General features: G+C 41.8%; 1 protein-coding gene across 4 annotated transcripts in view; it reads left to right on the forward strand.

Annotated features, from left to right (window-relative positions):
- DSE (dermatan sulfate epimerase) overlaps positions 1-22,052 on the forward strand; it is a 54,851-nt gene that overhangs the window by 13,491 nt on the left and 19,308 nt on the right. For 3 of the 4 annotated variants that reach the window (XM_036413971.2, XM_045572571.1, XM_036413972.2), the window contains exon 2: positions 11,186-11,654. In XM_036413971.2, the coding sequence (XP_036269864.1) occupies positions 11,239-11,654 (416 nt within the window). In that variant the 5' untranslated portion in view covers positions 11,186-11,238. Of the gene's footprint in view, positions 1-7,434; positions 7,504-11,185; positions 11,655-22,052 lie in introns of those variants that run through there. The other variant, XM_045572570.1, reaches the window with a different exon arrangement.

Raw genomic sequence — 22,052 nt, forward strand, 5'->3', positions numbered from 1 at the left:
TCTCATAATTCTAACAGGAACACAGGTGATGGGACTAAAAACAAAGGTCAGGGTCCCCGAGACCACCTCTGGGCTAGAAGGACTCCCACACAAAGCTGTTGCAGTCAGGTTCAATGCCACCATAGGGCACAGACGGAAGTCAGCAGAGGGAACGGTGCATGGGGCAGAGAAGCCCGGGAGAAACCAAGGACAGCAGCTGTGCAGACCGCATGTGCAGAGTCCCAGCGTGGTGTCTGGGGCTTTTACAGAGTCCGGTGATATGGACGTGCAGCACCTGTGTGACTGACTTCAGATCCTCGACTCCCACAGCAAAGATAGCGTCTATCATAAGTCCTATTTAGTATAAACTGGCTGATCAAACTGGTACCGTATGGCTCAAGGCCTCAGTTACACAAAAACAAGAAACCCCACCTATAGGGCAGAATACTGTAAGGGCTCCAAGCTCAGCCCCCCCTGTGTTCGACCAGGGCCAATACTGAAGACAGGCCCGTCTTAGAAGTGGGTGGTGTTTGAACGATACACCTGCTACGCTAACCCTTTTCTGTCCAGCAGGGTAGGGCCTTGACTATGGATAGTATCAGTGCTTCTTAGAGTTATTATGGTTAGGACCTGATCCTGGAGGAGATGATATGAGGACATACCCAAAACATATACCGTTTTAGCTTAATTCATCAATGCATGAACCAGACTAGATTGTATATAAGAGATCAACTTGTTTTGTCTAAAACATCTGTAATCGATGTCTGGACTCATCCCACAGAAGTTCCAGAGAGTGGGTTAGGAGAGAGGCATGTGTGGCATGAACGGGAATCAGGAAAGAGGCGGGAAAGAAGGAAGGCCGCCTGCAAGTGGATGTTAAGGCGGAGGAATGGGCTCATGTGACTGTGGAGGCTGAGAAGTCCTGGTGTAAGTTCCCACCGCCGCTGTCTAAAGGCAGGAGCAGACTGATACCCCAGCTCAGGGAGGAAGGGAGGGGGGTAGGGATGAAGGTGGGGAGGGGGAGAGACAGAGAGAATACTCTCCTTGTGGTGTATCCGCAAGTTTTGTCTCTCTCTATAAATTTGGTTGATGAAGAAACAGTATTAGATTGGAAGGCTTTTCTCCTCCGATATGTTTGGTACCTTGGAATATGTATCTTGAAAGTTGTCAACGTGCATTAAAAAAAAAAAAAAGTCGAAACCAGTTTGGTTCAGTGGATAGAGCATCAGCCTTCAGACTCAAGGGTCCCAGGTTCGATTCCGGTCAAGGGCATGTACCTTGGTTGTGGGCATATCTCCAGTAGGGGGCGTGCAAGAGGCAGCTGATCGATGACTCTTTCTCATTGATGTTTCTAACTCTATCTCTCTCCTCCTTTCCTCTCTGTAAAAAAATCAATAAAATAAGAAAAAAGAAAAAGAAAAAGAAAAGGAAAGTTGTCAACGTGCCGTTGAGCAGGAAGAAGGAGAAACCTCTAGGCATCAATACTTTGTATTTGTCAAAATATTTGATATTTTTAGTCTCTTGAGAGTTCAAGGTTATGAATACACAATACACTGTATCTGGTTTTTTTTTTTTTTTTTTTATGAGCACTTCCTCCTGGTGGCATGGGGCACTTCCTTTGGAAAGTTCAAGCCTTGATTGAACACTTTGCCAATCCCAAGCACCCTCTTACTGCTTTAAGCGTACCCGGTCATTGAGGACCACAGAAACCTTGTGAGGAAGGCATTATTATCGCATCCCTTCCACGGCAGGGAAAGCAGGGCCATAGCTGAGGATGCCGTGTTCCTGGGCTTCCAACCCTGGACGGCTGGCTCCAGCTGGTGCCCTCAACCACTCATCATGTTCTGGGATGAACGATGGTAACTAGCGTTTTGAGGGAACGCTTAGCAGAAAGTGGTGCTTTGAAGGTGTCATCTCATTGACTCTCCCAACCAGGCTGCAGCACAAATAACCATTTTCATCTTCCCTTTGAATGAGGGACGAGGCTTCGATGGTTAGCTTGTGTGAAGCCGTGCCGTGGTGACATAAGCCATGCTGGCCTCTGTGCCACCTCACCCATCTGCCCTCAGGACTCGATGGCTGGCAGAGAAGTTTTCCTTTTGTTTTCACGGGCATTTCATGGTTTAGTTTAACTGTTATTTGAAACTATATGCTGTTCTATTTAGCTATTGGCTTCGTTGTCTCTCTTTATCTTCTTCTCTATGCTCTATTTTTTTAGTCAGTAATGCCAGAAAAGAGTGTTTTCATGCTTGACACTATTGCTGAGAAAGCTATTGGTGGTTTCGCGGGCCCTTCCAGGAAATCTTTGGTTACGTTCTGTGCAGAAAAAAAAATTGAAAACAAAGATAGTTAGTTTTCTTTTGGGGTTAGGCACAGTAAGTTAAATAAATAAATGGCTTTGGATTAAGGGAGACATAACTTTTAACTTCAATGCCAGACAGTAATGCAAATACTGAAGTTAAAAACACCACCACCAAAATCTCAGAAACACCAGTTCCTTTGATTTTTTTTTTTTTTTTTTATCCTATAGTTACTAGGATTCAGGGCAGAGCATAGTTTTCCTTGATCACTTTGTGGTCTCTGACTAGCACATTTCCTAGATGTAATAGCTGGTAAATACATAGCTGAATCAATTAATATTTATAAGAAATTCTTATCCCCAGCATAGGGAATTGATATTTTAATTCTGAAAATCAGTACATTGGAAAAGTTCATACCGATGCTTAAAAACTATTTTTTAGAAGATTGAGAATACCAAAAAAATACATAGTTATATTCAACGTTACATTATTCTGATAAAAAGATCAGAATATGGCCCTGGCTGGTTTGGCTCAGTGGATAGAGCATCGACCTGTGGACTGAAGGGTCCCGGGTTCGGTTCCAGTCAAGTGCATGTACCTTGGTTGTGGGCACATCCCCAGTGGGAGGTGTGCAGGAGGCAGCTGATTGATGTTTCTCTCTCAGTGATGTTTCTGACTCTCTATCCCTCTCCCTTCTTCTCTGTAAAAAAAATCAATAAAGGATATTTCTTAAGAAAGATCAGAATAAAAAATTCTGGAAATACATTAGGATATTGTACTCCTACACCATGTAGAAAATGAATTAAATGTGTAATAAGGAAGCACGAATCAGATATCCAAGTGTTAGACTGCTCGATAAACTAGAATTTACTTATATCTCAGGTAGTCTAACCATTTCATTTTCTTTCGGCCTTGGTAAAGTAAAATTAATTACTCTAGTAATTGCATCAGTGACTTTGCAGACCACCTCTGCCCTGCTTTCTCTTTGGCTCCATGCAACTGATACAGCTTTAACTTCCATTCTACATTTCCCAAGGCAATCACTCTCTCAAAAGCTGGATCTTCACGGTTCTTAGTTTTGTAACAATGAGCACCAGGCAAAAGCTCTCCTACTTAATGCCTCCAGTTCGATAGCCACCACATTACTTCTTCACGTCGTCTCTGGTCAAGGGGAGATGGGACCTTCAGACTTGACACTGGAAACTATGTACGGCCATTTTAAACATACTTCAGATGAATGATTCTTCTCATCAGAGAAAGTGAGACAACCGTCATTGCTGATGTAGGAAAGAAGTGAGTGTCGGATGCATTACGAGACAGTGTGGTTCCCGCAGGACACTTCCTTGGGCCCCAGGTGGAGATGCTCTTGGACTGCACAGAGCGACACTGAGCTTACAAACCTACCCGACAGTTTCCTCCGTGTTGAGTGTGGAGGCGGTGAGCACCATCATTATACCGTGTGGTTTTGCTGTGTGGGTTCAGGGTTATAATTACTCCCTCAGTGGTGTGTGTGAATTCTTGGGGGTTCCGTCTGGTATAATTCCATATTGTGGATTTTTGTTTGGAAATGACTTTTTAGGGAGATATAATTCATCTCACCCTTAAGTAAGGAAACAATAAGCCCTCAGTAAAAGGCACTTTCATTTTGATTAAGAGCCCTTGGTTTAAAAAAAAAATTCCCTTTTTTTTTTTTGGCTGAGTCCACAGACTTTACACATCGGGGAGTATAATTTTAGGGAATGATTGTATAGTACCCAAACCATATGTTTTCTTAGGATTTGACATCTTTAAGCATAATGCTCGATTTATTTCACTACAAAAATTTACCAAGAAAACAAGGTTTATTTTTGCTATTTAAAAAAAAAATTACTTTTCAAAAAGTTATTCTAAATATACATTTCATAAAATGGAAATAGAAAAGCAAGGAGAACTTTTAAAATGTGTACCTTCTATTAGTTAAAATATGCGGAAACAGTGAGGTTAGTATGTCTTAAGATGACCATGGTTAGATGTGTCTCAAATACTTGGGAACAGGGTTTCTCTGAGAGTGAAATCCTAAAATAGATCCGAGGAGGAAACGGGCATCTCTGTTAGGATATATTAGAGCGCCCAGACCATCAGAGGTTTCCTAAAACAGATTGGAGGCTTAAAGAGGGAGGGAATTTGGGTTTCAATGAAAGCATGAACAGGGAAGGAAAAGTTGTAGGTGCAAACTTCTACACGTTTTCCAGGGGCGTGGGTATGATGTCAAGGGCCTTAGTTGTCTGGCCTGTTGGATTGTTTTCGGACTTAATGAATGTGGGTGGGAGACATTTGACTGTCCTAGTCATGTAACTGATTCCTAGGCCATCCATTGGGGTGGCAAACTGGAACAACTACTCTTGGGCGAGCTTGAAGGGGGTGGTGGCAGGAGCTGTGGGGATGTACATTTGCTCTTCTTCCCTAAATGTCATCACAAGTTAATTTTTAAAATGTTGTTTTCAATGGTATTCCAGATGCTGACATTACAGCTTCCGCTCAAATGCAGTGATGGCAGTGATCTTGACTGATGAAGTTGCCCCAAGCCTAAAGCCCTTCCCACTTCCTTTGTCCTGATCCCTGTGCACCAGGCAATTATTTAATAACTTGACTTCCTGTGCAGTTTTACGACAATATTTCCCAATCTGCTTGATCATTGTATTTCTCATAAATGAATGCAGACACTCTGGTTCTATTTATCTTGAGGGAGTCGAGTTTTAGTTTATTAACATTGGAGAGCATCTCCCGGGCTGATCAGCGGAGCTATTGATGACATTGACTGAAACAAGACTAGACCCTGGATTGAGGTTAGCTCATCAAGGGCAGCAGATGTCCCCCAAGTACTCACGTCCCTTCCATAATATAAATCTGTCACTTGGCAACAGCTCCAGCCAGAGGTGGTTTTCCCAGCCCCTCTTATGTCACGTGGCATTTCTTTTGACAGAATACAGTAAGAAGCAGCGCCTTTCGTGCATGGGCTAGGGGAAGCAGTCAAACTCAGATACAGTAATAGTTTAGTATTCTGTTGTTATTCTTTTCTTCTGGGGCAAAACCCTCAACGAATCCTTGAAAATATTCAAGGGTCATAGGCTTTTCTTCCTCGTGAGTGTTGAGCTTACTGGAATGATGAGTTGAAGAGTCAGGAGTATGTGTTCAAGTTGTAGCTGTCTCTAAGGGGCATGACCTTGCCCTAGTGTGTTAACATCTCTGATTCTCTTGCTTATAATATTCATTTTCTTTCAAATAACATATTTTGTGGGTAGGTTTGTACAATTTTACATTTCTAAAACTTCTTCCCTTTTATTAAAAATGACATGTTTATTGAGCTCTTAATTCATATCAGGTCTATGATAAGTGTACTTAATCTTCCATTAGGTTGGGATCATTTTATGAATGAGAGAAGAGAGACTTTGAGACCAGAAGTCAGTTGATCAAAACTAGTAGACAACCTGGCCAGTGTTACTCAGTGGTTGAAGGTCCACCCATACACCAAGAGGTTGTGGGTTAGATTCCCAGGCAGGACACACGAGAGAACCATCAGTTGGCTGCCTCCTGCATGACCCCCGCAGGAGGCAGCCAATTGATGGTTCTCTCATTGATGTTTCCATCTGTCTCTCCCTGTGTTCTCTAAAAATCAATAAAAACATATTTAAAAACAAAATAAAGTACTAGCACAGATGGGATTATACTAATGTCTGCCCACCTCAACATTTATTATGTTTATCATAATGCTGTATTCCTTAGACTTTAGCTCATATTATAAAAGGGTTTAGGTGCATATTAGAAAAGGGTTTTTAAGCCATCTTAACTTGGGATATGTTTTACTTTATACAAGGTGATTTCTCTCTTCAATTCTTATGAATTCTATATTTAAAAAAAATTAAATTATTTTTAATACTTTCTATATTTTCCAAAGCCAGAGGAATTGAAAGAACTTTTGTATACTATGCATTTCATTTTTAAACAATCCCAGACCACTTGGAAACACACTTCATGTGGGAAATTGGATGGACTAATCTAATTCTCATTTCTTTTCATTTTCATCCTCTTTCTGTGCTTTCCTTGTGTAAGGATGGCAGATATGTTGTTGAATTTCTAAATGTTTGGTCACAGGAAAGGACCTTGGCTTAGGATTTAGGAAGTTTGGGTTCTAGTTCTGCCTCTGAAGTTCAAGGCACTGAATAACAGCGTATAGTAACTCTTAATACTGTTTTTGCCACATTAATTTATTGTAAGTAAAAGATCAAATATGTGCAAAGCACTTCACAAAAAAATTTCTCTGGGGGTCAGAAATCATAATAGCTACAGTGGACAGTTGGAACCAGAACTAAAGCAAAATAATTTTGGGCTTGTTGTTGTGTGAGGACCGGCTTAAGGTAATTAGAATTTGGACATCTTGTTATATCCTTTGGCTTGGCCTAAGCAAAGTGCCAAACTAGGATTATTGTGGCTAGATGACCAAATTGCTATCTGAGTTATTTTGTAGTGACAGGTTAATTCTTAAAGGACTATATTGTATTCATTAATTAGGTCTAAACTAAGGAATGTTTTGCTCTCTGAACTTTGCAGAAGGAGACAGAAGAATGGGAAAGAAAACTGGATTGGGAACGCTAGCCTATTGTAGTGGACGGGAAGAGGAGAGATTGTTGGGCGGAAATGGGACCTAATGGAGCCTTTCAGAAACATCCTGAGAATTGAATTATGGGTAAACTGTATTATTAGAGTCAGCTGTGGAGGGTCACCTGTGCTTCTGCCATATTGAAAATGCCATGCTCTTTCTTGAACTGGGCCAAGTGCAACTTAAATATTTAAGTGAGTGGCCATTGTTTTACTCAGCATTCCCAGTACTTCCCAAAGTTCAGTCATTAGGGCATCACTTTCAACAAATTTTGCTTTATTCGTTTGCTTAAAAAAACACACACAAACCACAAACTAATACTTAAATGTATCTGAAACAAGAACTTTATGTATCTGTTGAAATTTCAGGTTTGTTGTGCTATAGTTTTTGCTAATGAAATAAGTGGGTCAGATTAGCATAAGACCAGTCCATCTGTAGTCCACATGAAATTATCTTGAGGAATGTTCCTTTCACCTAATTTTAGCTCTTCTCTTTACAGAGCGGGCCCTCAGGATGCCAGGATAGAGGTCAAAGGGAAAACCCAAAGACTGGACATAGGAGGTTTTTCATGGAATTTCCTGGATCAATGTAAGCTGGTAGATGGGAAGTAGGTTTCCCTGTAGGTTATCCGACTAAAGCAAGTTTGAGTTAGACTTTAAGTAGGCTTAATTTCTTCCTTTTTTTTTTTTTTTTTTCTTTGCCAAAAACCAACCATCACCCCACAATACTTTCTAGGCTGCAGGAGTTTCGAGATCTTGTGTTTCCCTCCGTGGGTTTCCTAGCTGACTTTCCTTCTGAAAAGTTCTAAACTTGGGCTGGCTTCCAATAAGAGGAACTAAGCTTTCTTCTTGTTGATCTTAGCGATGCTCTCTGCTCTGCCAGCTCCCAGCCCAGGAGTGAGCTCCGTTCAGCCAGAGTTTACGAGCTGCCTTTTCTGTCAGGCACGTGCTAAGCCCTGGGATGCTCCCGTGAAGCGCAGCATATGCACAGCCCAAACAGCCCACCCCATTCCGGCTGCGTGCCAGACACAGCAGACACCGGCTTTTTGGGTAGAGGAATGAAGGCCTTCAAAGCAGGAGAGCTCTGGGGCCCAGCACGTGGAATGTGATACAAGGGGGGTGGCACACAGTTTATGCCGCGGTGAACGCTGTGGGATTTTTCCTCCCCAGGCAGCCTCCATCGAAGATCATTCTGCAGGATTTCTGTGGGCCCTGCATTGGCCCACACGGAATTCTAGCAAGAATGAACGTTTCACATGTGTGGTAACGCACGGCCTCGCTGCCCTGACACTCTCACGTGGATGTGAAGTAGTAACGAGGGAGCCTTCGGTTGGCATATTGAGATGGCACCATTCCCAAAACAACATCTTAATGAGGCTCTGTGCCTCAGAAGCAGCTCTTCTTGTTTAAATAGACTCTGGCACAGCCGGCCCAGCGGGAAGCAATGTGGCAGGAGGGGCTGGGCTCAGAGTGTGAGTCTCAGATTGTGAGGGGCTGTCTGGAGCAGCCTTGACTATGTCCGTGACCTTGACTATGTCAGTGACCCCAGGGGGATTCGATGCCTAAGGAAGGTGAAAAGGCATAAAACCAATCAGCCTTAAGCCCCTTTAGGGAATGTTTGTACAGAATCTGAAATAGTGGATTTCTAGTCTACACACGGCTATTACCCTACCCACCCCTCCAGCCCAAGCCATCCCCTACTGGAACTTGAGCTGCACATACACCAGTAGCAGCCAGATCTTCAGTTCTGTGCATGTAGGGGTCAGTTAAAGGAGAAACTTCTCACCCGTCCTCACTCTGGGTGCCTAAAACCCCCACAGTGTTAATTGTATTGATGCCTGCATTCAACCTCAGACTCTTGGGGATTTAATATATACAGGCTTTTACGAAAATCGTTAGCATGATTGTTCTCTGAAAAGAGTATGAAATAAACTTGGGCCGAAACCGGTTTGGTTCAATGGATAGAGCGTGGGCCTGCGGACTGAAAGATCCCGGGTTCGATTCCGGTCAAGGGCATGTACCTTGGTTGCGGGCACATCCCCAGTGGGGGGTGTGCAAGAGGCAGCTGGTCGATGATTCTCTCTCATCAATAGTTTCTAACTCTATCCCTCTCTCTTCCTCTCTGTAAAAAATCAATAATATATATATATATATTTTTTTTTAAAGTAAGAAATAAACTTGGATTTTGGGGAGTTGGGGGGGAGGGGGTACTGAGCATTGCTTCAGACCCAGCCACATCTCTGAGTTGCCAGAGAGCCACACCCCTCCGTAGACATAACCACAGGCCATTATTTCTTTTGGCCCAGGGCTCTGACCTTGAAGGATCCAGACAGCCGCCTTGAAGCTTTGGGTGCTAGACATAATATGGGCAGAGTCCTAGAGTTATTTCTATTTTATACATTTTATTTAGCATGGCTAATATTGATTTTTTTTTTTTATTCACCACAAATTCTACTCTTGAAGTAAATCTAAAACGCTTTACCACACCACTGCCCTTGATGTCGTTACTGTACATAAAGTCTAAAGCACATTCAGAAATGTAATCAGAAATAGAAAGAATGCTAGGACTTGGGGCAGCATCCACAGGGGGCGCCATAGTGCCCTTCTCCTGGAGAGTCAGCCAGTTGGGAATCTAGATTGGTCTCTGATGTGTGTGAAATCCTTGATGTCCTGTCTTCTGAATGTGACGGGACAGTTTTTCCCTGGAAAAATCGTTTCTCTTCAGCGGGGGAGGTTGATTTTTCTCCATCCGTTTTCCCCTTTAATAATTGAAAACTACTGCTCATTATTTACACAAAACTGTCTTTTACTGGTCTGCTTGCCATAACCTTTCCCCTCTGAAGAATTTTAAGAATTCCCTGACTTTGCTCTAGGGGCTGTAATGCGTGCTGTATCCCAGATGTGAGACATGGACTAAGACTGGCTGAGGTTCCTTTTTTTTTTTTTTTTTTTAATGTTCCTACATTTGAAAGACATTCTTTTAACCTGTGAGCAAAGCTGCCACTGGGGGGAAAAAAAGGGGGGGAAAAGGACTTTTAAGAACATTAAGTAGTTCAGTTTGGTTTAAAGGTCTGACTTACTGAATGGAACCAAAATCCCATATGCAAAATGAAAAAGTAGACAGTAGTTCCAAATAAGGGGGAAATGCACACGTGTGATTTTATCCGTTGGGTTCTGCGATCTCACTTTCTGAATGAAGATGTGCCAGCTTCCAGTCCCAGCAAGCCCGCCAGGCCTTGCCCTGCGTGCTTATGCTGTCAGCCCAGGGGGCGCGGGGCCCAGAAGACGGTTCCCCTGCCGTTGTCTCCTCTGGCCCACCTTCTGCTGACGCAAAGAGGATGTTTAGCTTTACTCATAATATTTGGCCTGCTTGCATTCTTAGTGATGTATTGACCCCAACCCCCAACTCAGAATAAAGAATGTAAGGGAGCAGGGAGAGGTTAGAGTGAAGGGGGTTCTGCTCAGAGAGACAGGATCTTGTTTTTTTCCTAATGTCCATTCAGATTCCCAGATGGCATCTCACCACCAGCTTTTGGTTAGTGTGGTGTTCATACTAGTGGCTAAAAAATAACCATAAAACCTAAACTTTTAGTGTGATAAAAATGTGACAAGAATGCCTACTTACGCAAGCATTATACTGCTTTCCCAAGTGCAGAATCTGTTTTTCACGGTGTGTACATGTGTGATGTATCATGCCTAATTAGTTAAATAACTAATTAATTAATTGTAAATTGTTAGGTTTCAGTAAGTGTCTTCCTCGTTCGAATTTTGTTGTATTAAAAAAAAATACCTAAATTCAAACAAGTTATTTTCAGTATTTAGACCTTTTCCTAGTGTGTTCACTACCTACCATATGCTTCTTTTTTTTTTTTTTAAATTTCTTTATTGATTAAGGTATCACATATTTGTCCTCAACCCCCTCATCCCTATCCCCTACACACACTCATGTCCCCACCCCCCTATTGTCCTTGACCACTGGTTAGGCTCGTATGTGTGCACATAAGTCCTTTGGTTGATCTCTCCCTTTTATCCCCACCCTCCCTCTGAGGTCCAACAGTCTGACCCAGGGCTCCTTATCTCTGGGTCTGTTCTTGCTCATCCGTCTATGTTGTTCACCATTCCCCCTAGATGGGTGAGATCATGTCCTACTGGAACTATACTAATAAGAATAAAAAATGAGACAAGCAATAATCGTTATGCTCAAAGGCATATGAATCAGTCTGTAATATTTCCTTGGTTGACCCGCCCTTCTTTTCTGTTTCCTCCCGCAGTATCTTTCGAAGATGGTCTGGCTGCCTCGGAGGCCTGGAGATCTGATGCCACGATGAGGACTCACACGCGGGGGGCCCCCAGTGTGTTTTTCATAGCTCTGCTCTGCTGCACGTCGGCCTACGTCACCGACGAGGACCCCGACGTCATGATCCCCTTCACCAACGCCAACTACGACAGCCACCCGATGCTGTACTTCTCCAGGGCCGAGGTGGCCGAGCTGCGGCTCCGGGCCGCCGGCTCCCACGGGCACATCGCCGCCCGCCTCGCCGAGGCCGTGCACACCATGCTGTCCAGCCCCCTGGACTACCTGCCCCCCTGGGACCCCAAGGACTTCAGCGCCCGCTGGAACGAGATTTACGGCAACAACCTGGGCGCCCTGGCGATGTTCTGCGTGCTGTACCCCGAGAACATCGAGGCCCGGGACATGGCCAAGGACTACATGGAGAGGATGGCAGCTCAGCCTAGTTGGTAGATTTTTGTCCTTTTCTTCTTCCTGTAGTAACTCTGAAATGTAAAGAAACGAATTTATACTCGGATGAAATCTCAAGGGGACAGATTTTCACATACGTGTGTGTGTGTGTGTGTGTGTGTGTGAAAGACTTACTTGTTACCTGTATTTTCTGGTGTATAAGACAACCCCCTAATTTTTACAGTTAAAACATAGGTTTAGGCCTATATTCGCTGTATAAGACTACCCCCCACTTCAAAGAAAACACTTACTTTGCCGTCAAGATCTGCAGGTAATTTTTGTGCAATTTTGGTCTTTTGCCCCTGATTTTTGGTTGACTTTTTTTCGTTTCAAAAGTCGTCTTATACGCCGGAAAATAAGGTATTTGTGTTGTCCGTGGCTTAGCAAAGATCCATCGTTTCAAAAGGGCTAGTGACTTCCATGTTTAAAGTTAGAAGGAAAATATTTAGATATAACCTAACTAGAGAAAAAGTAATTTGCTGGATTGAGTAAACAGCAGCGTTTTGTTTGTTGAGAATTTTTTTTCACCTTGTTTGAAAAGTACACATGATTGTCATCTGGCTGTAGGTTCTGCTTGACCCCACCCACACCCCCAAAGTGGTTCAAGCTCTATGCAGCAAGAAATTTGAGGCAATTAAAATTTATTTTTATGACAGTCAGGATCAAGAAGTAAATGTGATGGGATTATTTTGTAGTTTATAAACAAGTTCTTATCCAGTTGCCAGCAAATTAGCCAAACCTGTAGGATAATCAGCCTTGTAGTGTAATTGTATAATGAGTTCTTAGTATGTAATAATTTACTTTCGGAAATTTAAGATTTGAGGACAAACTTCCTCTTTTTGATTAGTTTAGCTTTTATTTGTTTATAATTTGGTTCCAAAAGATATGGGTGAGTAGATTAAATTAGAGCATCAGTACATAATCTTACTTAAACTATGTCTTAACACATATTTCTGGCTCAGTTACACTAAAAAAAATTACAAACTATATGAAATATCCTTTTAAAATTACAAAAAATGCTACTTCTAGAGCTAGAGAGAGTTCATTGTTAAGTGCTTAGAAAACTCTGAATGTATTTAATGCGGTGATAAATTAGATCTTCCATGAATTACATCTTACATTTCACAGCGGTGAGGAATGGTAGTTCGCAAGCTTCCCAAGTTTTGCCAATAGGGTAAAGAAACTTAATTCTTTCTAAATTTCTGTTAGTATGGTAAAGACTGTTCTTTGCTTATAGAGTTTGAAGGATTTTCTAGAATTTCTTAATGAAAAAAATTATGGAAGAGTTGTCATTAAATTCCTATCAGAGCTGATTTTTTTTAGACTTCTTAGTTAGATATGTATAGTCATTTTGAAGCTTTTACAGTATTTTAGATAGGAAAGAATCTTTTTAAAATATATTTTATTGATTTTTTTTACAGAGAGGAAGGGAGATAGAGAGTTAGAAACATCGATGAGAAACATCTCAGTTGCCTCCTGCAAACCCCCTACTGGGTGTCTGCAACCCAGGGAATGCCCTTGACCAGAATCTAACCTGGGACCCTTCAGTTCATAGGCCGACACTCTATCCACTGAGCAAAACTGGTTAGGACAGAAAAGAATCTTTAAAACAAAATTTGTTTCAGCCTTAGCCAGCTTGGCTCAGTGGATAGAGCATCAGCCTGTGGACTGAAGGGTCCCGGGTTCGATTCCAGCCAAGGACACAGGCCTGGGTTGCAGCCTCGATCCCCAGTGGGGGTTGTGCAGGAGGCAGCTGATCAATGATTCTCTCTCATAATTGATGTGTCTATCTCTCTCTCCCTCTCCTTTCCTCTCTGAAATCAATAAAGAAATATATATTTTTTAAAATTGTTTCATAGCTGAGCCATGTATGCAGTAGTTTCTGACTTTGGCACTAATTAACTGATCTTATTTTATTGACACCAAGAAAGAATATAAAAGATGTATGAAAATTTATTTGATAGTTGAGTTACAAGATTCTATTATCACATATTATAATTACTTGGTATTGTATAATTAGTTAAAACTGGCAAGCATGTTTATTTAGAAAGAAAGCTTTGTTGTCTATTAAGGGTACTTTTTTTTTTTTTTAAAGCTTCCCTTACTGTGTATACTTTTTATATATACATAGTGAAACTTGACAGATTAAGATACTGGTGAAATAGTTTCAGAGATATAGTTACTGTAAAAAGTCATCTATTTGACCTCATAAAAGAGTAGTTGACTATGAAGTATCATTTTCTTAATGGAGATTATTTTAGCACAAATATAAAAACATTAAAAGAAGTGAATGACTAGTGCACTTTTATTTACTATAATATAAACATCCAGGCATATAAATGTCAGCTTGAATGAATGCTGTTAATAAAGAGGATTAGACTCATTATAAAAGAAGAATAACTGACTTCATATAAAAATGACAACTTTACATAGTTTCTGCAGGTTTAGATTTACTGGTTTTTGGAGATGTGTAGAGATTTACTAGAGGGCTAGTATCAATAGTTTATACATGGCAGTATTGATAACAATGGGTATAACTCTATGCCATTACCCAGTAACGTGTAAACCAGTCTGTGACTTAACAGGACTGAACATTGGACTTCTTTTGCTTGACCTCCTAGAAGATGAATAGAAAGTTTACTTTACATCTAGTTTCTAGCTCCAGAAGTGATCCTAGCATAAAAACTGGAGCTACTGGAACATTTTGTCTTGGCAAGGACTATTACTAGGTTGTGTTTTTTAATGGTTTTATGGCAATTTTAACTTTCTAAAAGCTGCCCCACCTAATCCTTAGACTCTTAAATTCTCATTTAAATTTGTAGTTGAACATAATCACTTTTTGACAATTTAAAGCACTGTTCGCTGTTTTTCTAGTTCAACTATCCCTTTAAATCAACTAAATCTTATGTCCCCATTATACACAGAGAAGTATATTGTGGTCATTGTCTTGGGATAGGTTCACCTATATTTGGTATCAGAGCTGAGGGAGATTTTATTTACAGAAAATCAATAATCAATAATTTGTATTTTGGAATTTTTAAATAAAGCTTTCTACAAGGCTTCCCTAGACTTAATATATTTGCCATTTTCCTTGAAGAACATTTCTACTGTTCTGTAAACTGCTAAATTGTGTTCGTTGACTTAATCAACAAACATTTATTGAGCATCTCTTGGATGTCATGCACCGTGCAGGGCGCTGAGGACTCAGAAGGGGTGCCAACATTGGGTATTTGAAAGCTAAGCCAGGGCTATATTCTCTTCTTAGAAATGAGTGTAATACGGACATCATGAACTCACCAGGTGTTTCATGCTGCACTCCAGGACAGGGAGAAGTTCCATGTCTGCAGTCACACGGCCTGGATGGAGTCCCAGCTCCCCTCCCTCAGCTGTTTTACTTCACTCTAGTTTACTTAATTTGTCTGAGCCTTAGCGTTCTGAGGAGTAAAGTAACAGTAACAGTGGCATCTGCCTTATAGGGTTGTTAGGATTAAATGAGGTAAAGTACTTAGCACAGTTTCTGTCACACAGTAAATAAGAAAAATGACAACCATGAAGATTATTGTTATTTACTTAGCACTAGACCCTGTTTGGTTTATAATTTGGTAGATGTAGGCTCTAAGGAAATAGTAGTTGTTTGGTATTAATGTGGAGATTTGACTCATTTTTGTCCCCAATGGCTCTCAAAACTAGAACATCTGTGTAACTCGTAAAATTTTCCTTTTGGCTTTATTGCATTAGAACTTCCAGCAATGCTCCCCCGGGCCCCTCATGCATCTAAGAATCTGATGCTGATGCCAACGAGGAAGGCTCAGCGGGAATGGACAACTGTGTGCCTATTGTCTGGGATTAGAAGGAACTATATCTGGGATAAGCATGAATACAGGTGTATTCATGTGGTTCATGTCATGTGAATATTTTGTAAATAAAGATCTGAAAGACCATATAGAGAGATTCACTTATTTATGAATCTTGGGCCATTGTAAAAGAAAAGCTAAATGGGAAATGTTACCTGATTCTACTGGTCTTGTCATGTGTCCGATGTACTGCAAAGCCAAAAGGAAATCTGATAGATGGATGGTGATGATGGTGGCGATGGTGCTGACGCCACAGAAAGATGAGCCTCTGTGTTCTGCGTTGGCCTTTGCAGGGATGCCCACATCCTGTCGCAGAAGCTCTCTCCCTTGTACTCTCTCATCCTGTACTCTCTTCTGCTCATGCTCATACATTCTTCATAGCAATAAAAGTAGCAGTTCTTTAGGCATGCTCTTAGTTCTGAAAATCAAATTTTAAAATATATTTTAACCAATATGTATAAAATGGCAAATTATTTTTCACACAACAAATAATATCTTTGATTTTTGAATTAAGCCTCTTCTCCCCCATAGAAATCATCTTCCAAATGAGAGCTGGGATTTGGGTTGTAGTGGGCTCTGAGTTAGGTGAAAGTGTGGCTAGAATTTAGTATGCAAGCACTTTAAGTACACTTACTGAGCTGAGATCATAGATCTGGGGCTGGTAACAATAGAATGTGCATTTTGTTGCACTTACAATGAATTCATTTTTTTACATAATATCACCTAATTACTAGAACAAGTTCTGTGTTAGGCCAATTGGCACATGGAGGTATTCTCATTTATAAATGGTTGCTTTGTGCATTCAGTTCTGACATAGTTAAGAAAAAGAAAAAAACACAATTGAGCTCTAAATAACTAAAAATCTTTAATCTTTTCCCCCCACTCAAGAGCTTAAACTTTAAGGTAGGAAAATAATAAAAGAAGTTCTTAATGGATATTTAAAGGGATGTCCACGAATTTCTAGGATGAGTTTTTGGAGTTGGCATGTAATACTCTACTTTCCTAAAATTTTTATAATATTTATGTACATTGTTATTTACTTATTTCGACTGTACCTTTCCGAAGATTAAGGAAACATAAAATATAAGAATCAAACTTGAAGTAGCTGGGAGAAAAAGAGGGGATAAGAAGGTTAGGGACATGAACTGGACTGGGAATGAGACAGCTGCCGAAATGCTTCTTCTATGCCATGGGTGGGCCACAGGTGGGCGCTGAGATTTTTAGCAACAAAGAAAGCAGGCTCAGTTAGTTTTCAGCATCCAGTGTCTGTGGGGTTAAACACAGGTCAGTACTCTGCAGAGATACTGTTCTGGACCCAAGGGTCAGACAGGAATTTCTCTTGGGGTTTCCATGAAGACTCTTCACCATAGTCTCAGGAGCACCCATACCGCACATATGTGATGAGTTGCACAGTGCTGTTAGACTGAGGGCAGAGCCATTCTGTTCTGCTCGTGTGTGTACCCTCCACATCAAATGTTTCTGTCTAGTGAATGAATGAGTACTGTAGTATTCCTAGATGGAGGATTCCTCTCCACAGCCAGGTTCCTGAAAACCAGGGTGGAGGTGGAAGGGACGAACATTCGGTTAAGATATAGGCCACCCTTCCCCCCTAGTCTAGCCTGATCCTTCAGTAGAATTTTGTTTATGTAGAAAAATGAAATGCCTGCCATCTACCAGGGAGCCTCCCCACTCATTGTGTATCTCAGCCTAGTCCTTGATTGAGTTGCGAGCTTGACGTTACAGCCCTTGGCAAGTTTCTGCAGTAATCTTCTACAGCTGAAAGCAGACAAAGCCTCACTCACATAGTTATTGGAAAACACTACACACCCTGAGTCACTAAAGAAAAGTGCAGTTAAGTTGACCATATTTTACTTAACACCATGAAGAGGTCAACCGCCCAGCCAGCGTGGCTCATTGGTCAAGCGTCGACCTATGAACCAGGAGGTCACCGTTTGATTGCCCGTCAGGACACATGCCTGTGTGGCAGGCTCAGTCCCCAGTGTGGGGTGTGCAGGGGGCAGCCAATCAATGTTCTCTCTCATCATTGATGTTTCTCTTTCTCCCTCTCCCTTCCTCTCTGGAATCAATAAAAAATGCATTAAAAAATAATATGAAGAGATGAATGCATTTCAGAGAGATTTAAGTGGGGACTGTGGCAGAGAGGATTGCTGTTCTGGTTGATGGTGTACAGTTACCTTGTGTGTACTTCCCAGCTTTGGGGGATTTTCTGTGAGCATTGTAAGCCGTGGGAATAGCCAAGCCGTGGTCTGTGAGGGCGGAGGTGCACTTGCATCTTGACTCTATGATTGTATAAGCCAGGTGTCCTTTGGCAGGTTCCATAACTTCTGCAAACCTCAGTTTCTTCATCTATAAAATGTGGATGATTCTTCCCACGTAAGATTGTCCCAAGGATTTGAGCCGTGCCAGCACAGCCCAAGGGTTCGGTGAGCCTGAGGGAGGGCCGGTGAAGGATGAAGAAAAGACAGACAGAGAATAAGCGGGGTCTGAATAAGCGGGGTCTAGGTGGATCTTCTGTGCCTGGCCGAGGCCACAGAACAGATCCAGACTGCAAAGCTGAGGCTTTATTTATAGTCAGGGGTAAACAAGATAATTTATAATGTTCTTGTAAGTTTTACTTGTTTGGGCAGCACTTGCTGCCCCTCCCACGGCCCATTAGCTCCCCAGGAAAGATCTAGGGAGCAGTTACAAGATCAAGCTTAATTATGCTTAGAGGGCTGTGCCCTCCAAGCTGGGACTTGTTTGCGTCTTTGCCAGCTGGTCGGTCTGAGGCTTCACCCTATAACCGCTCCCTAAAAGGATTAAATAAAGTAAAGTGTGTAAAGCTCTGGGCGTTATGTGCCTGGAACACAGTTTTATAAAGTTTGCCATCATTACACAGAAATACATACATACATGTAGCTTTATTCCTGTTAAGTTCTTGCTACACAGTAAGTACTCCATTTTACCTTCCGGGTCACTCTGGACTTGTGCTTTCGAGAAGTATTTGTTGTGAATCATTCTTTCCCGCTTTCTCTATGGCATTTTTGCTTACTTATCGTCAGGCAATAAATCACAGAGGAAAGAAATTACTTCACCCTTTTCTTGGAGCCAGTCAGCGGCAGGAAATCAGAACTGGGGAGGGGAACAAAGAAAGTGGAACTTTCGGACAGAGAAGTAATTCTATTTTTATTCGCAACAGACTGCGTATTATATCTTTACCTGTGGCTTGCAAGTTTCTGGAGAGTGATCTCTGAGGATGTATTTGCAAAATAAAGCAAAATAATAAAGGGAAAAGAGAGAGAGAAAGAGAGAGAGAGAGAGGGAGGGAGGGAGGGAGGGAGGGAGGGAGGGAGGGAGGGAGAAGGAAGGAAGGGAGGAAGAAAAGCCTCTGGTATAGGGAAAGGAACCCATCCGGTTTACTCCTGCACATTCCAGAGTGAAGATTGTGCCTCTCCCTCCGCATGGCCTGCTCGGCTCCACATGCAGTTTCTCTGTGACTCTTCTGCAGGCTTTTTACTTTTCTGATGTGCACATTAAGGCTGGGGATGGAAGTCCGGGAGAGGATGTGGCTGGGCCCCGACATATGGAGCTACAGCACCGTGGGTGAAAGATCAGGGTTTCCTCTCCGACTTTACAGTGGGGAGGACTGGGAGGATTCTCCCAGAATGCACCTGGACTCCATTGCATTCACAGAAACAGGTCCAGGGGACGGACCCCTGGAAACAATTGCTGGGCTCTCGGGAAACACAGCCCCCCCACTCATTCATGTTTTTCCTTCCTTTTCCTCCCTTCCTCCCACCCTCCCTCCCTTCCTTCCTTCCTCTCTTTCCCCCTGTTCCTTTCATTCTGTGATCTAAAGGAAGCTATCTCCTTTTACTTTGCTTCAGAACCTTGGAAGCAAAAGGCTAAAAACTGGTGACTGCAAGGCTTTGAGTGATGGCCAGATTCTTTAGCATGGATAGAAATGCATGTTTTAGGAACCTGGCCATTGGGAATTCCCTTCCTGAATGCCATTTCATGAGCAGGTTGTGGCCAGCATCATTCCAAGGGCAGACACAGAGCAGGGATGGCGGTCAGTGACCTGTGGCAGGGGGAAGCCTGTGACAGGTGGCTAAGGGAGTGGTACAGTCAGTCAGCTCTGCTGGTGAGCTGAGCGTCTCAGGGTGATTGTTTAGCACCCAGCAGGCAAATTGTGCTTCATCTCTTTCAGATCAAGTGATGGTAAAGCAGTTTTAAAAATGCTTCTGCCTAACAAATAATTGAAGGTACTGTACAGGAGCGATAATGCACAATTGAAGAGAAATCCAAAGTTAATTTTCCTTATGGCATCTGTTTGCTGTTTGATTCCCAAGATGCATTATTGGTCTGACCTTCAACGCATCTCAATGATGAGTGGCTCGCTCTCTCCTACCTCCTGCCCTTTTAATGTCACTTGTTGCCTTTTAATAAATCAATAAATAAATAAAATATATATATTGATTTCAGAGAGGAAGGGAAAAGGAGAGAGAGAGAGAGAAACATCAATGATCAGAGAAAAATCATTGAGCGGCTGTCTCCTACACACTCCTTACTGGGGATCAATCCCTGAACTGGACATGTGTGCCTGACTGGGAATCAAACCATGACATCCTGGTTCATAGGTCGATGCTCAACCACTGAGCCACACCGCCTGGGTACTTGTTGCCCTTTAAAATACAGCAGGCTTTCAGAGTTGCCTGAAGGATCTGTGCTTAAGGCCAGAGGAATCCTCCTCCTTCTTTGCTTGGGTTCTAAGTCAGTGCCCCTCACCCCTTATATACAGAGACATGAATGTATCAACATAGTCTTTACAATTAGAGTCTCATCATTTTCTTATGAAAAATTTGCCAATCTTGGTGTTTATTTAGAAGATTTTGTTCCTTCCTTGCCCAATATCTTGAGGGGAAAATGCTAGTTGGCAAGAACTACATATATATATTTGTGTTCTGTTTCAGTAATGCTTTTGTAATCATTTTTTAAAAGTTAGCTTTATCTATGAGGTAAAATAACTATTCAGTTTAACATCACTTAAGAATAGAGTCTTACTAAAAAATAAAAGTGTAAGGTCTTACTCGGAGAAAGACAAATACCATATGATTTCACTTATATGTGGGATATAAAGGACAAAATAGAAATAAACTGATAGATAGAGAATAGACTGATGGTTGCCAGAAGAGTGGGGGTTGGGAGGCTGGTGAAAAAGGTGAAGGGATGAAGAAGTATAGATTTATAGTTACAAAATAGTCATAGAAATGTAAAGTACAACATAGGGAATATAATCAATAATATTATAATAACTACGTATGGTGCCAGGTGGGTACTTGAAATATGAGGGGATCACTTTGCAAAGGATATGATTGTCTAACCACTATGGTGTACACCTGAAACTAATACAAAATAATACTGAATGTAAATGTAATTTAAAATAACATAAAAAAAAGAATAGGGCCCTGGCAGGGTGGCTTACTTAGTTGATTGAAGTGTCATCCTGTACCAGAGATTGTAGGTTTAATTCCCAGTCAGGGCACATACCTAGGTTTTGGGTTTGATCCCTGATTGGAAGGCAACTGATAGATTTCTTTTTCACATCGATGTTTCTCCTTTCATCTTTCTAAAATCAATAAAGACGTATTCTCGGCAGGAGTTAAAAAAAAGAATAGGGTCTTGTTGACATTAAGTTCTTACTAATGCTGCTGAAACCGGTTTGGCTCAGTGGATAGAGTGTCAGTCTGAAGGGTCCCAGGTTCGATTCTGGTCAAGGACATGTGCCTTGGTTGCGGGCACATCCCCAGTGGGGGGTGTGCAAGAGGCAGCTGATCGATGATTCTCTCTCAACGTTGTTTCTGGCTCTCTATCCCTCTCTCTTCCTCTCTGTAAAATATCAATAAAATATATATATTTTAAAAGTTCTTACTAATGCTGTATAGATATCTAGAACTACTGGAGAATGATAATGACAGGAGTATGCCCATGGAGTTTCGTGAAGTTGAGTTCATTGTACCTTAATTATCCTCAGAATGGCTTTTACTTCTTCCTTTTCTTCTGCCATATACATCACAGGAACGTGGGTTAGCCATGCTTAACATAGCTGCTCACCCATCTTTTTCCTTTCCAGTATTCACGTGCTGACATAGGACAGCAGGCTGACCCACAGTCAGGGAGGGGCCCAATCACTGCTTATCCCACATAAGCCTGTGGTTTAGAAGCTTTGTGTGTGGAATGGCTTGGAGGGGAGGGATCAGGAAGAAAGGAATGTGGAAGAAGCTTATAATATTGGTCTGGGAAGGAGATGAAAACCACAATTAAAACAGTAGAGGGGTGAGAACATAGGATGAACTTAAGAAACATTTAGAACAGAGAATCTACACAGAAACTGATTAAATATGGCACAGTTTTGTTTTTCCCCCCTCAAAGTATGGTTCTTTTATCAGAATCAAAGAGGCAGCCTTAAAAAGACAAATTCCTGCACTAACTGGTTTGGCTCAGTGGATAAAGCATCAGCCTGCAGACTGAAGGGTCCCAGGT

The sequence above is a fragment of the Pipistrellus kuhlii genome, unplaced genomic scaffold (genome assembly GCF_014108245.1).
Source record: "Pipistrellus kuhlii isolate mPipKuh1 unplaced genomic scaffold, mPipKuh1.p scaffold_m20_p_5, whole genome shotgun sequence".
Classification (NCBI taxonomy): Eukaryota; Metazoa; Chordata; class Mammalia; order Chiroptera; family Vespertilionidae; genus Pipistrellus; species Pipistrellus kuhlii.